Source organism: Acanthaster planci, linkage group LG01 (genome assembly GCF_054643075.1).
Source record: "Acanthaster planci isolate LZ-2023a linkage group LG01, COTS_SCS, whole genome shotgun sequence".
Lineage (NCBI taxonomy): Eukaryota > Metazoa > Echinodermata > Asteroidea > Valvatida > Acanthasteridae > Acanthaster > Acanthaster planci.
Window position 1 is genome coordinate 37,924,409 of NC_141777.1, and position 17,027 is coordinate 37,941,435.

Below are 17,027 nucleotides of genomic sequence, written 5' to 3' on the forward strand. Positions count from 1 at the left end.
ATACTGAACATGTACATGCACATGTACTGTACACACGTACATTGTACATGTACATGTACATGTACAGTACGTACGTGTTCATACGCCGCGGTAAGTGTGTAACAAGCGCGTAGGTATGCACGTACGTTGCTGGATATAAAAACGTATAGATCGCGCTGCGCAGAAGTATCAAATATAACTACTCATGAAAGTCGAACAAAAATCTAGCTACGTAGAATTAGAACTTAACTGCCTCCACATGACATGTATGCGCATGCGCACATAAATTAGAATTTATTAGTGGAATGGTCTATTAGGTGGGGAGTGGAAACCCAATCCACAATTCGGATCTAGGTGGGATTCAATTCCAGGGAAGGAAGGCAAGGAAAAAGCCATAGTGCCAACCTGCACTCCACCCCAATTATATACACATGCAAACTGTTTCTATTTGTACAATTTATTTTGAGGAAAAGAGCCTGCTAATTTATAGAGCTGTCAAGAACACCATGGTGCACTCATATTTAATATGTCTTTTCCTAACTTTGGCCTAGGGTTTTACTGTTTTCTTAGCGTGTTGTTGTTGTTATTGTTGTTGTTGTTTTGGCTGGTGGTTTGCTTCATGCTATTTAACCCCTTCGCTTTTTGCCTGCCTATCTTTTCTGGGTGTTGTACCTTATTAATTAGCTTTATAAGAATATGCTGTTATTAGGACACGTTTTATTAGAGTTTGGTACCCATTTTCCAACTTGTCCAGACTCCAGATACATTTGAGTTGTGATTGTTTTATGATCCCGAGTCAAACATGGAGCATTTGTACCAATGTATAAATCTCCAACCCTGCACGATGTTACTGCCATAAAAGTCATATCTATTTATGTATTGATCTATATTTATTATTGTTCTTATTGTTTCCTGTTTAACCAGTTGGAGAGCCCCTCGACAGAAACCATGTTTCTTTTGGGTAATCGAGCGGGAGCTGGTTAAATACTGTTTATTTGTCTTTTTTATGTCTTCAAGTTGTGTATTCATTCTCTCTCTCTCTCTCTCTCTCTCTCTCTCTCTCTCTCTCTCTCTCTCATAAACTTTGCTATTGTATTCCGTGAGATGTTAATCCCGAATAATGAAATAAATGAAATTACATGAAACAGCAGTATATATGAGGTACTTGTTGCATAGGCTGGAAGTGCATACCCAAACACACAAAACACAACCACAGAACTGCTTTGTTTGAATCATCAAATCTCTAATTTATCAATTTAAAAAGGCAGTTTGATTCAGAAATTAAACAGAAGATTTTAGATGACAAAATCAACAAAAAATGGACGTACATTTGATATTTTGTAGGGTCTGTCAGGAATTAGACTTAGCAAAGCCAGAACGACCATTGTACACGAACATGTTCCACGTTGTGCTCTCCATTTGGTTCCTGTTCCTGGTATTATTATACAGCGTTTCAATTCTGAAAATTCTGTAAATGCGTTCATTTCTGAGCTACAGGGATTTCACCTGGTATTTACCCACATTATTCTTTATTTTTTCATTGTAGGCTCCTTCTGTGACGTATACACACCCAGTCATGCATGTTGATTTGCATCGCTGATCCTGTTGTTGGAGTTTCGCAATTATGGTTTTCCGTTTCAGTTGGGTTTTTGGCGCCTGGCTTTCACTGAGCCAGAACTCTTACTACATTCTATACAGGTGGCAAAACGTGTACTATTTTTTAGGAAGATAAAGCAACAATTTATTAATATTACAGGTTAGTTCTGCTTAGTAATAAGAATTTGTTACTCACATCTATCGAGTGATTAATTCCTTGTATTCCTCTACTGTGCAAAGCAAACCTATCACTTTGTTCATCTGACAAGTTCAGAGCTTTACTGAAAACACGTGTTGATGAAATCATTTTGGAGTAATTATTGAGTAATACAAATGTTGATTGTGTTTCTTATTGCATTGATTGTATGAGAGTTTAACTGGAAATTGATAGAATAGACAGAGGACTTGTAAAACAGAATTTACTTCAAACTTACGAAAGCCCAGGAGTGCAATCCAGTATTTATTTTCCAAAAATGAAGTAGGCCTATATTTTTCAAAGGTCGTTCTTATGAAGTATATTTTTCCACGTTAGTTTTTACGAGATATATTTTCCCGAGTTTGTTAGTTCGAGACAAACTTTCTCCAGATCATTCTAATGAGATATACAGGGAGAAACATTCTTTCTATTTTTGGAAACAAATCGTTTTTACGAGATATTTCTTTATGAAGTTTGTTTTTGATGAAATATCTTTTTTCGAAGTTAATTTTCAGGAGATATACATTGTCAGGTTTGGATTTATTCCTCACAGAAACAAACTTTAAAAGAAAATATAACTCATTACTCAAACGAACTTTCAAATCTCCTAGAAATGAACTTTGAAAATACAGGAAGAAGAAAGGCTTTCATCATCTGTAAACTGAAAGATTGCCAGTGGAATAAGGAAATACATTTAACTCAGTTGAGTTCAGAGATTTTGGCCTATTTGTATACGTTATTAACGCATTGGCCGAGATAATTCCCATTCAACCTGCATTAGTTGGGATGCTCATTAATAACTAATGTACAGTTACAAGGGAAACTTCCTAATTTAGCGGCTCGGTTTGTTCCATTCACGGACAAGGGTTGCTCTTGCTTGTAAGATGGGCGCTGTTTTTTTCCTTTGGAATGGTATGAGGCTGGAAAAAATCATTGAACTGTTTGCAAATAAGGCCAATGTGAACAGTCATTGTGAAACAGTATAGAGGTTTTTATGTAAAGGTTATTTTGTTAATGAGCAAATGACATTAATGATGTACTTGTTAATCATTATATGAGTGTCTTATTGTATAGTACTGCTTGGGGTTATATGTAGGCCTATTAAAACAATGTACGTAGTAATATGTAGTTTGTGTATGAATATGGTATTCTAATTTATGCAGAATCAGATCCCCCAACTGCAAGCTCCTGCATATGTACAGTTTTGTGTTGGGTACCAGTACAATTACACTTTATGCCATTAAGACTCGGCTTGTAATCACTGTATACACATTTTTCACCAGAGAATTTTACTTAGCTTGATTTGTCATGCTCCACTTGAGCCTGTTACTTAGACAGCTGCCAGAAATTTCAAGGGTAAAATTCATCAACCAGAACAAATATACATGCACACGTACGTCCAATTCTCAATTTCATCCTGTGCTTCAGATATGACTATATGAGTGTTTTAATACATTTCCCTCAGTATCAAAAGCGAGCACAATTGTAGTTCATTTCTGTTACAATCAGATATATAGTTTCACGGTAGTCGACCTAAAATTTGATCAATTTTGACTTCTTTGATAATCAATGAATGTGGACACTGATTAAAACAAGTATTTAATCGTATCCCCAACAAATTCTATGAGAAGACATTAGGTTGTGAAGACAGTTTCATATCATGTGAACACAAAGCCTCCATTCAAGAAACCAATTAATTAATCTCGGTTTCCTTTTTTAAAAGGCTGTTGCCTAAATCCCGGCAAAGCCGAACTTGAAGCGCATTGTAGTTGTACCCTCCTCTCTCTTTGGAATAATGGAAGAGCCTAATGATGGCTTAGCCGGTTATAAATGGTCAAGGGATGATGTCATCCTTTGGAAACCTCCAGCGTGGAACCGATTCAGCCGTGCATAATGCATGTTGCCGGTATCTCTGGCATGCCCGACCGATCCCACAGTGATACGTCCCCCCTCACTCTGTGGTTTGTGCACGAACCGCATTGGTAGTGCATTTCGTGTGTATCGGTACACATTACAGCATGTACAGCTAGTCAGATTTGTCTCTTGAAATTTGTGGATCAGTTTCGGGTTATTTCACTGAAAACGTATCGAAGGTAAGATTATTTTGTTTTTGAGTTTGGTGGCCCCGACATTAGGAATAAGAATTAGTTATATTTAATACTGTATTTGCGAATGTGCCAATGTCATTTCAGATTTGTGTACATCCGTGATCTAGCCCATGTCATGATGTAGGCCTAACGTTACCAGAGTGTGACTGGCGTATTGCCGTCGCGCACGTGTGTCAATAAATGTACAGGGTGTATGGATTATTTGCAAGAATGTGTTGTGTAGTTTTAACCTGTGAATCCTGTATTGATGTGTTCCGGTACATGCAGACTTTGGAATACACATGGACCGCTTCTACATTGCACAGTGTATTTCACATATGATGCCTGGGAACAGTATGGAATCCCATACCATTACACCATAATTGCCATAAACGTGCGTGACAAACAATTACAAAGTTATACTTTTAACAATTGTTGCCTGCATACGGTGATGGGGTCCATGGCGTTTTGTACACCCAAGGGGACAAATGGCACTCGAGATGAAGCCGAGGGTGCCATTTGCCCCCGAGGTTGTACAAGAACCCATAGACCCTGTTACGGCAGGCAACAGTTGCTATGGTTTTACCATGGTCATAGATTCCACTGGAATGCTCTTATATCGGTAATAATATTTACTAATATGTGCACATTTTATTGCAAGATAAATTAAAACACTTTGACAAATTGAAACATTTGAACAATAAATTAGATATAAATTTTTCAAAGAATTTGATATGTCCTTTGCTGACGGATGTTTTAATTTTTTGCGGGAGGTGGGAAATCTAGGATTTATAACAAACAGAGAAACCTGTGATCCATTAAGGATTGGGGGTTTTGTCGAGTGGTTGAATTTCAAGACATTATTCCCACCAAAGTATTGACAAGATGGAACAGCAAACGAGAAAAGACAATGACGTGAGTGTTTTATATAAACAGCATCGACGATCGCAGCAGAAGCAGTGATCAGAGCATACTCATATTCCATGAGTGAAGTATTACCTCCGCGGCTATCCACCCTCGTACCCAAGGTTACACAATTACAACACAGTAGACGTGACAAATCAGCCCTGGGAAAGATCACTGTGGGGATCCATCATTTTTTGTGGCCTGGCAACATAGCCAGTGGCTACGAGGTGCACTTAAATTGTAGTTAGATGAATAAAAAAAGAAGTAAATTACCAACTCCTCTGTTGGCGGTTGCATGGCTTTGAAGTGGAAGTCTCCTTTTCTGAGCACGAAGCAACGTGAAATGAATTGGGATTGTCCAAATCGACTGCCAGGTTGGTGGCTTTGCGGATTCATGTGAGAGAAGAGCGGTGAGAGCAAAAACTCATTGGGAAAGGGCAAAAAAGTCCAAGTCCAAAGGAAGTCGTGAGTTGGCAGCTACGCAGATATGACATCATATGACATGGCCAGGTTGATGGCTTCGTGGATTCATGTGAGAAGAAGGGCGGGGAGAGCAGAAACTCATTGGAAAAGGGCAAAAAAAGTCCAAGTCCAAAGGAAGTCGTGAGTTGGCAGCTACGCTGATATGACATCATATGACATGGCCAGGTTGATGGCTTCCTGGATTCATGTGAGAAGAAGGGCGGGGAGAGCAGAAACTCATTGGAAAAGGGCAAAAAAAGTCCAAGTCCAAAGGAAGTCGTGAGTTGGCAGCTACGCAGATATGACATCATATGACATGGCCAGGTTGATGGCTTCGTGGATTCATGTGAGAAGAAGGGCGGGGAGAGCAGAAACTCATTGGAAAAGGGCAAAAAAAGTCCAAGTCCAAAGGAAGTCGTGAGTTGGCAGCTACGCTGATATGACATCATATGACATGGCCAGGTTGATGGCTTCCTGGATTCATGTGAGAAGAAGGGCGGGGAGAGCAGAAACTCATTGGAAAAGGGCAAAAAAAGTCCAAGTCCAAAGGAAGTCATGAGTTGGCAGCTACGCTGATATGACATCATATGACATGGCCAGGTTGATGGCTTCGTGGATTCATGTGAGAAGAAGGGCGGGGAGAGCAGAAACTCATTGGAAAAGGGCAAAAAAAGTCCAAGTCCAAAGGAAGTCATGAGTTGGCAGCTACGCTGATATGACATCATATGACATGGCCAGGTTGATGGCTTCCTGGATTCATGTGAGGAGAAGGGCGGGGAGAGCAGAAACTCATTGGAAAAGGGCAAAAAAAGTCCAAGTCCAAAGGAAGTCGTGAGTTGGCAGCTACGCTGATATGACATCATATGACATGGCCAGGTTGATGGCTTCCTGGATTCATGTGAGAAGAAGGGCGGGGAGAGCAGAAACTCATTGGAAAAGGGCAAAAAAAAGTCCAAGTCCAAAGGAAGTCGTGAGTTGGCAGCTACGCAGATATGACATCATATGACATGGCCAGGTTGATGGCTTCGTGGATTCATGTGAGAAGAAGGGCGGGGAGAGCAGAAACTCATTGGAAAAGGGCAAAAAAAGTCCAAGTCCAAAGGAAGTCGTGAGTTGGCAGCTACGCTGATATGACATCATATGACATGGCCAGGTTGATGGCTTCCTGGATTCATGTGAGAAGAAGGGCGGGGAGAGCAGAAACTCATTGGAAAAGGGCAAAAAAAGTCCAAGTCCAAAGGAAGTCATGAGTTGGCAGCTACGCTGAAATGACATCATATGACATGGCCAGGTTGATGGCTTCGTGGATTCATGTGAGGAGAAGGGCGGGGAGAGCAGAAACTCATTGGAAAAGGGCAAAAAAGTCCAAGTCCAAAGGAAGTCATGAGTTGGCAGCTACGCTGATATGACATCATATGACATGGCCAGGTTGATGGCTTCGTGGATTCATGTGAGGAGAAGGGCGGGGAGAGCAGAAACTCATTGGAAAAGGGCAAAAAAAGTCCAAGTCCAAAGGAAGTCATGAGTTAGCAGCTACGCTGATATGACATCATATGACATGGCCAGGTTGATGGCTTCCTGGATTCATGTGAGAAGAAGGGCGGGGAGAGCAGAAACTCATTGGAAAAGGGCAAAAAAAGTCCAAGTCCAAAGGAAGTCGTGAGTTGGCAGCTACGCAGATATGACATCATATGACATGGCCAGGTTGATGGCTTCGTGGATTCATGTGAGAAGAAGGGCGGGGAGAGCAGAAACTCATTGGAAAAGGGCAAAAAAAGTCCAAGTCCAAAGGAAGTCGTGAGTTGGCAGCTATGCGAATATGACATCAGGCAGTCAACAACCAAATGTGACCTTTGACCTTGTAGCCAGTTACGAGGTAGAAGGGGTGAGTGGCGGGGTATTCTACAATTGTACCGTGTGGACATTCCTTTCTTGTTGTAGAGTTACGAAAACTTGGTGAAAAGACTAATTTTTCTGGAACTGGAAACATGATTTTGGGTTTGTGTAAAAGGTTTCCTTAAATGTTCCTCTCCTTTTGTACGACAGATGACCCTCACCCAAAGATGCCCCTAAACCTCTTTTTCTGAGAAGGGGAAATGTCCTGTGGACATGGGTAATTAAGTCCACAGAATGTCTTCGCATCCTACATCCTGTAATTTATTTAGTGTAAACATCTTTTGTTTACATGTCCTCACTAGGTATCTGTACTGGTGCATGTTCATATTCACATGTGTACCGTGTCGGTGTGTAAGATCTGCACACATGCCCTGGAATACTGCATATTGTGTACGTCCATGTACATGTACATTGTGCTGTAGCTAAGTGCCAATGGAGTGACAAATAAAGTTACAATGTGAATATACTTGCAGTGGATATCAATAAAACGTTATACAGGTGCCGGGTACATGCACAGGTACGATGTTTGATGTCGGCATTTTCAATAGCTTAACCGTGCAGCTTATCCAAAAGTCAGCTTGTAATGAAGTCTTCATTAGAAATGGTACAGGTACACAGTACATGTGTCACTTTGAAAAACTGGGTGGTTACATGTACATCACAGCACGTTGTGGTTATTTTATCCCACACTAAAATCCATGTCCATTTCACGTCAGTATATGCTCGAGTATGCACACGAACCGTAGCTTTTGGAAACTTGAACTGCATAAATTGTTGATTTAAGTTACATGTGTACGGTTCCGGTAGATGTGGGCTTTCCGAGCCACTTACATGTACCAGTATGTAAGTTTCTGGCATCAGCTCTGTGGGTAGGCCATTCCTGCATTCAGGGGACAAGAAGTGGGAACTGCATCAATGGGACAACATTTGACCCCACAGTGTTTGTGGCTGCAATAATGAGTATCTTCAACACATGTAGTCCCCATAACCCAGTCAACAGGGATCAGCAGTACATGTAGACTGTACATGTAGCCCCCATAACCCAGTCAACAGGGATCAGCAGTACATGTAGACTGTACATGTAGCCCCCATAACCCAGTCAACAGGGATCAGCAGTACATGTAGCCCCCATAACCCAGTCAACTGGGATCAGCAGTACATGTATACTGTACATGTGTAAACATGTACATGTACTACAGGAATAATAACCGGCGGCTGAACAGGCCTTTCCCCCTCCAACCTTTGAGAAGGTAGTTATAATGTCCCCTTCCACTTTAAACATGTACCAGTAGGCCCACCATTGGAGGTACATGTATATGTACATGTACATTGCAACTTTAGAATATTGTACTCCTTTCAGTCTGATGGCTGGGGCTTGGCCCCCCCCTCCCCCACATTAAAACCGTTCCATCGCTGTTGGTACATGTACGTGTACAGTTAGACCAAAGCCCAAATGTTAAGTCCTCAACCAAATTTTTCACTCTTTTTTAAGGCGATAAACATTCCCCACAATTTCACTTGGTTACCGTCATACCGTTTAAACTTTCCGTTTGAATGGAGCTGCATGCTGTATTTTAAGGCTTTAAAATTACATTTATTGATATTAATGTTAATAATTTCTTGGCTATACAGTCATCATTTTCAAAGAGTGCAAACTGGTACATGTATATGTAGAATTAAACAAAAAGAGTTGAAGATGCTGATTCATGAACGGTATACAGGTTGCCATAGAATGCAAGCATGAGCCAATGACGGCTCGTATTGTGCATGTACATGTACCTTACTTGTATGTAAATGCTAGAAGTCACTGCAGGCCTAGACTGTGCTCTGAAAGGTCATGCCCAGCAAAGAGCCCAGGAGGAATGGCTCAGGGATGGCCTGAGCTGACTCAGGGACAGGCCGGGGACTGTCAGTGGCTTGCTGTGTCATTGTGCTTGTCGGGCAGGGAAATTTTCGGAATGTCAAAGAGATGAGCTGACCATGAATGATTGTGTACATCGTTGATTTTTTGAATTTATAATTCATTCAGCATTTATACAACTATCTGTGGAAAATTTGTTGTTGCAAAAAAAAGGGAAAAATTAATTTTAAAAGCAGAAGGGATGGTACAGCAACGACAGTGTCATTCACATCGAAAGCGACCTGGGTTTGCATTTTATTTAGGGGGAAGTTTTTTGTGCATACTAAAGCATAGACTGTATGTACTGTTTATGCTCATTGTTCATGCAGATCAGCAGTGTGATTTGGGGCATTGACGTCCAGCCAACAATTGGTTTGAACCGTGAAAATGTCTTGTTACACCAGGGTTGAGGCAGACCCTGGGAATGAGGTTGTCTTCCATTATCGAAGACTTAGTCTGTGGTGTGCATTTGTGTATTCAAACACAGTAATTTTTAAAGGTAAAGTGAATAGATACAGTAAGTGCAGGTTTTGGATACCCGGTACGTGTGCCAGTAGGTTTTTGATGCGTTTTAAAAATTCATAAAATTTATATACAATTCAGGAATTTGTTTATTTTTTGTAAGCCTACACATGTACAGTGCGTACATGTACTGTGTATGTGCAATTCATCCATTACATGTACATTTTATCGTTGATTGGATAAGGAAAAAATAACATGCATACATGCACGTACAAGTTTGTGCCACAGTCACTGACAGTACTTTCTAGTTTGCTCCTTTTTATTGGAAGACAATAGCATTGTACATTGTACATACCAGTTCATGTACTGTACATATACATGTATGTACTCACATTGTACATATTGTACACTGTACAGTACATACATGTACATGTAAGAACTGTTTCTACGGTACTCATGTGAGACACATGCGGGACATGTTGTTTCAAAGTTGCACATTTACTCTACATTCCATCATGCAAACTCTGATTTATTTCCTGCCTACTGTTGAGCACTTCAGCACAGTTTCAATTACAAGCCGCTGCCCATAATACTGTACATGTATGTATGGTTCAGTGCCACATCAATTGGTCATCGATGACCTTCACTGTTGCACCCACACAAATTTGGAATATTCTCAAGGAAACTGATCTTGAAATGGCCGCAGCGTTTTGTCCAAGATCAATCTTTATTGAACCGTGCGGCCTTGTTTTGGAGCTTGGAATAAGGTTTCATTACACTATTCCCTTTGTACACAATACAGTAGATATTATCCTAAATACATGTAGATGTACAGTATCTCTAGCCATGTATTGGACTTGGCAAGTAAGGGTATAATGTACATGTAACTTGTTTGTGACCAGTTCTCGTATAAATTGATGTGTTCTTCTTGGGGGTGGTCGTTGAAAACCTGTTACTGTATGTACATATTATGTACATGTATACTGGTAGACCATTTAGGAATACATGGAATACACTTGCACCATTGAAGGTTTTTTCTTGGAATTCAGGACTTTTTTCAGTGGGCCAACTAATCAAGTTGATGGACTTGCTGGTAGAGTACATGCTTAGTAAATTTATCTACATTAATATCCAAGCCTGTTATTGTTTCCACACGTGGGCTCTGTTACTGTGTACATTTCATCCCAATAAATTTTGCCTGCTGGAGGCATTGAGTCACAAGCTACATCCAAACCTTCTGGTTGTGGCTAGAAATAACGCACACTCCTATACTTATATGTAGTAGCCGCTACTACAGCCACTGCCAAGACTGCACCCGTGCAGGGAACTGGGATGCCACTGTGCTGAGCAAAAGGTCAGCAACTAATTGCTTTTTGAAACAGGAATTACTTTGATAAAATAAACTACTGGTAATTGATAATTGCAATAAATTTTTAAAGCTTTTGCCGTTCTGTTTGTCATCCTTGTCTTTGAAAAGTAGAAAGTCTTGTACATTGTAAACATTCAGAAAATTCATACATTATTTTCTTATTGCCTTCATAAAATGGAATGAGTTTTAGAGGTACTGGTAGTGTATGGTACATGTAGGTACAGTGTACATGTATATGTTCCGTTGTACATGTACTAGGACATGTTACGTAGATCTTTTTCCATTTTAACAACATATCAGTATATTGATAATTATTTTATCAGACCATGTGCATGAGCCAGGTAAATTTTATGTACTGTACGTGTAAATGACATTAATTAAGTTTATTTTACAAGTACAGTATGTCAAAATGACAAATTGTTTATTCATTCAACAAATACATCATGTAGCTTTTCACACGTCTTCCAAGGTTCACTTGGGTTACATGTGTATATGTAAAGCTTTTCCGTACAAGAGTGTTTGCACACTGTAAAATGACTTGGTTTGAAAAGTTCTTTAAAAATAATTGAAAAGCAAAATTGAAATTTAGATTTAAATTTGATTTTAACCAGCAAATGGCACCAAACTAGTGTAAACTGAGGGAACCGTAGGGATGGTTTACGTATATACAAAGCACTTGTACATGTACATTGTGTATATGTACATGTACAGAACTGGAACCTATGGTACTGTACGAGTACACGTTAATGTATGGCACAAGTTTTTTCATTCAGTTCTTTCATTTCTATGTAGGAAAAAGAATAATGAGTTAAAGAATAGGAACACAAACATTCCATTTGGTTTATTTAGAACTTGGACATAATTCATGCCAATTGAAGTACTAATTGCTTTTGAAAAAGGGTTTCATGTTTCACTCTTCAGATGAGCTCCTCCACATTACCTTGATTAATCATTAACGCAGATGGCTCATTGGCCAAAGTCTGACACCAAATTGTTTGCCAAGCACTTGGACTTCAGAGGCATCCCCTCAGCCCAAAACCAACCAATCCTTGGGCTGCCCTCGGCATTTGTTGGCGTGGGGGTGGGTGTGATAAGAGATTTTGAAAGTCCGCATAGGAAATTTGGCAACACCAAAGTATCCCAGTCAGATGTAAAGCAAGTTGTGCTCTTGCAGGTTGGTATGGTTCCGGTACATTGCCTGTAGACCAGGCATTTCTGTGGAAGGCAAAGCCATTATTGCAGTCTCACGTGAGTATGGGAGCGTCAAAGATAATTTTAATCTTGTGAACATATGGTTTGTGATAGCCTACCTGTACATGTATTCCAGTGTGTGGTGTGAAATGGGGAATGAAACAGTTATGGGTCTGTCTTTTAATATGGGGGCCAGTGTGTATTTCAGGTACATCACAATTACCATGACCATTTAAAACAAGACCAGTTTCACATACGTATTGGTCAATTAATACATGTATGTGCTGATTACATTAGAAAAATGTTGATTTACACAATAATTACAAGGGAAAAAGCTCATTGTTTCTCACTGTTTTTCGGTATTTAGTGTGACATTTTCGATGACCTGTTTCATAAGACATTTCATGCCACTGGCAAAAAAAATAAATCGTTTATTTTCTAACTAAGCTATCAACAGAAGGTAAATGATAATATCGGATAAATCTCCAAATGAAATTCATTTTAATTGAGAGTACAGGTGCCTTCATAATCTGATGTAAAAATGTAACATTTCATTTCTCCAGTTGTTGCGAAGTTAAAATCATTTTTGGCTGTAAAAAAAACAAAAGGCTGTTCCGATTCATTTCAAAAACCTAAAATATCAACTCTAAGTACCCCCAAATATACCTCTTACTAACTCGTATCTGAGATCCCAAACATTTCTGAAGATATCCCTGTCAATTCTCGTCAGAAAATATTTTGGTTACTTGCAAAATTGTTACGTTGTAAATAAAAAAGTTCGTGCAACTTCTAACGTTCACCCGAGTCAGGATCATATTGCAAGCCTGCATGCGCTGTCATGTGATCGTCACATGACACAGAAATGCCAAGTTCCCGCCATCCCTTCATCATCGAGAAATTTTGATTTTCAGACATGAAGGTAAAATTTACCTAAAACTCAACGTATTTGCTGAAAAAAGCACGAAACGGGCAATGCATGTTACGCCTCTCGGGAAACAGTCACCGACGCGCGTGTGCCGCGCCGACTCGGCATGCTGGTGCTATTTTGTGAATGGTCCGCTAGGCCGGCACGCTGTGACGTCCTCAACATACATACATTAGCATACAGCTCAAATCACAAAATCGGACGTTGGCATTTTGTTGAACTTTTTGGCATAAAACTTTCTTTCCATAAAACTTTCTTTGCATTCCACTTGCATGAAAATGTGAACCGGCATCTAAGTACATGTATCTCTGCAACTCTGAATTCTTTGAAATTTTCTTCTTTCTCCAGTAAAGACAGAAGTTATGTTTTTAACTTTCGAGTAGGCCAGTGGGTGCGTGACAAGTTTTTATACGCGTTTAGTCATGGCAGTCCAACCTCATTAATAACAGCATTTTAAATACAAGGTTTTCCTTTAACAAGAATTCTTTTATACGCCTAAATCCTTAGTTTTTGTTCATTTGCACTATAAAAGGTTTCTTTTTTATTCACAAATGTTGAACCCAATGCAATATGTGCAGTGTTTGATGACAATTATAATGCTTTATGACATCAAAATTGCTTCGCATTAATTCCCATTCATCAGAAATATGGACAGGTTTTAGAGTAAATTTGTATCCCTAATTAATTTGAGATCACTATTCATTGACTGCAGACATGAAATGTTGCCATTGTTAAACAAAATGTAATGCAGTTCCCAGTTTGAATTAATGTTTGTATTGTGACAGTTTTCACTTTTGTAACAGAAACCGGTTTCTCTGTTATACCGGTACGTGAAATGAGCCATAAAGCTCTTTAAACTAAAAACTTCAAAACACTGAATTGTTCTGGCAAAGATGCACAAGCTAAATGGCATGCATACCTATGAGCTGTGCCATATGTATTTGCTATTTAAGCAACTTTGTGTTAAACCAAACAAAACTTTGCAAAACAATTTAAAAAATAGCCAAAGAGTGAATTTTTGGGGAAAATACTTGCCCATTTTTATGCCACCTGAAACCCTATCTAGAAAAAACAACTTGTGATTAGAATACATGGTACATGTATGTACACAAACCAAAATTGGCAACAGTTGGAAAGAAACCTTTACCAACCAAAACTGGCATGCATAGAACCATCATATCATATTTGGTTTCTCTGTTACACGTCAAATATTTACCGGTACATGTACCAGCAATTTGCTGCTCTACTGCACAAATGGAGTCTTTACACGTCAAGTAGTTATTCAAAGCAAAAATCATTTACATTTAGTGCATATTTGTACCTATCAATTACATATCAACAAGTTTTGAATTTATTTAGACAATTTTGAAATTTTGACCACCATGTCACACATTTGGCCCCAATTAGAGACACCCATACACATATGTCTACATTTGTGGACCATGAGGTAGAGGCCAAGTGATATGCTCACAGGACACAGACACACAACACAAAATGTATACATATACTCCTTGCTCAACTGGATTGAGTGGGATTATGAATTTCTCTCAAGCAAATGCGTCACACATCGCAATTTTTCAATACTTTATGTAGTGAGGAGCTCTGAATTGCTCTTAACAGGTACATGTACATACACATGTACATGTATGCAGTAGATGTGATACTGTACATTTACCCATAGAACAGACAGAGAGTGCAGTGGGCTGTACTGTAGCGTTGTACACGTACAGTACATGTACATGTATGTACCGTACATTGTGTACAGTACTGTACTGTATGTGGTTGTATACCGCAAATCCTGTTGTCATGGACTGACTGATCAAGATCAAAGATTCAAGTTTGCTGAAAGATAAATGTACATGTACTTGTACTGTATGTATGTGTTTAGGTACTCGTATAAAACTGTACATACCGGTACCTGTAGGATCTTCATGTAGTGTTAGCACTACAGGTACATGTAATTGAATTTTCCACCTTATATTCCACAGATTACCATTAAAACATACAAGCATTCTTAGACGTGGCATCAGTTCTCAAGAACAAGATGTCAACTCACTCGCCCTTCATCCTTTCAAGACCAACCTCCAAACCGAAGAGGCGGACTGGCATGGCTTCACCTCTCACTAAAAAGAGGCGTTCCTCCCCCAGATCAGCAGAGAAGGCGGCTCGGCCCAGGCGGCGTCTCGGGGTCGCCACAGTTACCAGTAATCATCAAGGAGGCAAGAAGAGACACCAGAGAGATGGAGTCAGAGACATTGCTACTGTAGCCGAGTGCCAGGTAGTTATGTACATGTATATTTGAATATTGAACATAATAGAGTAAATGATTCCCAACATATCCAGTCCAAACAAATCTCAAAACAGTTTTCTCGTTGGTGTATTAAACGTTTGAGTCGTCCATGACCCTCAGGGGTGGATCTACATGTACCATACCGATAGTTTTCAGGGAACAGAGAGGTTGATACAAAAGGGATGCATATGAGTGTGTAAAGCTCCATACATTGTGCATATACATGTAGCTGATGGCACACGCATGTGCTCGCACATGTACTCCTTCCCCCACCAAAAAAAATCTAACAGCGTCTGCATGACGCCGTCCCTTGTACCAGTATCCTAATACAGTTAAATACATGTACATGCACCTGTTACATGTACATGTAGGTGTTGGCATTTCGTTGGCTACTTTTAGCCCCATTCTACCTTCATTAACCAGTAACTTACATGTACAGTGTGTAACTGAAATGAAACTGAAAACTGAAATGTAACTGAAAACCTTTGTGTATCGTACGTGTGTGCAGGCAACAATTGGCAGCAACTCAGTGGCCTTATTCAGATGTAATGAAATAAAAATTTCAAATAGGGGTAGCACGGCTATCTTTACTGTACAGGTCTGTACAGACGGTGCAGGCTAAATTACACCTGAGATATTGAACGTTTTTGAGTTGACTTGAAACAGTTTGAAATTAAAAAGTTATCTTGTGTTTATTCTGATTTCCACAGGAATTCCAAGAAGATCTCGACAGACTGATCAGCTGGTTAACAGCCACCATTGACCAATCAGAGCAGTGGAAAGCACCCTCCGACAACACACTCAGCATCAGAGTACAGCTGGAAAAATACCTGGTACGTATGTCATAAAAGCAGATGACACCCGGGCAAACTTTGACAACTTGCATGAGTTCCTTAGCTTTACAGCCATTTGTAAGCTGCATCTGGATGTTTTGATCGCGACTATGAAGAACATGTTTCCCCTAGACACACATGCCACTGTCAGCCACATCCACTTGACTCAGACAGCCGCATCAGTCGTGCAAGAGTTAGCTTGCAAGTACATAAGGGTGATTTCCCTCTGGTGTTGTGTTCCTGTAGAAGGGAAATTTGTTCAGTCCACAGTTTTTCAGTACCGGTATAAACCGGTATGGCACAAAAATATCGCAGATTTCAGCTCTGTATTCTTTCTTTCAGATCTTGAAAAATACATGTACATGTGTATACAGGTACAATGTACATGTACACTATGGCATGGGCCATTCCTGCATGTAGTACAGCACTGTAATGCAGTGGCTATAAAGGCTACAAGTACATTGCATGAACTACATGTACATATAACTTGGTCTTTATTTGGATGGCATGCCAACAATTTGGCAATCAGGGATTGAGCTTAGAAAAATACAGACCATGCCATCTGTCCAGATGGATCAATATTTCATCAAGCATCGTTGAACCTTATAAATTGATTTACTTGCCGTTCCCTCCCCAAAGAATTTTTCATAATTACAAGCAGGATCAAGGGTGTTTGCTGGATATCGCCAGCAATTAACTACATGTAATTCTAATTTTAAGACATTTGGTCTGGAAGCAAAACTTTCTTGACAGTTCAACCACTCAAATCTGCTGGTAGGTGTTTAATTACATGTGTGTTTACCATTCTCACCATTAAACTTTTGATAGCTTATCTTCAGAGGCAAAATTTTGACATTTAAAACTAAACACTTTTTACCAGTAAAAGAGTCATAGATCTCTTATTAAGATGCAGGCTGTTCAACACTGAAATGATT

The 17,027-nt window shown here is 39.6% G+C and overlaps 1 protein-coding gene across 5 annotated transcripts in view; it reads left to right on the forward strand.

Moving 5' to 3' along the window:
* Positions 1 to 17,027, forward strand: part of LOC110980574 (uncharacterized) — a 51,947-nt gene that overhangs the window by 12,422 nt on the left and 22,498 nt on the right. For 3 of the 5 annotated variants that reach the window (XM_087135022.1, XM_022237394.2, XM_087135028.1), the window contains 3 exons: positions 1,526 to 3,864; positions 14,958 to 15,247; positions 15,970 to 16,092. In XM_087135022.1, coding sequence (XP_086991148.1) covers positions 15,014 to 15,247; positions 15,970 to 16,092 — 357 coding nt within the window. In that variant the 5' untranslated portion in view covers positions 1,526 to 3,864; positions 14,958 to 15,013. Of the gene's footprint in view, positions 1 to 1,525; positions 3,865 to 11,465; positions 12,102 to 14,957; positions 15,248 to 15,969; positions 16,093 to 17,027 lie in introns of those variants that run through there. The other 2 variants (XM_087135031.1, XM_087135035.1) reach the window with 2 other exon arrangements.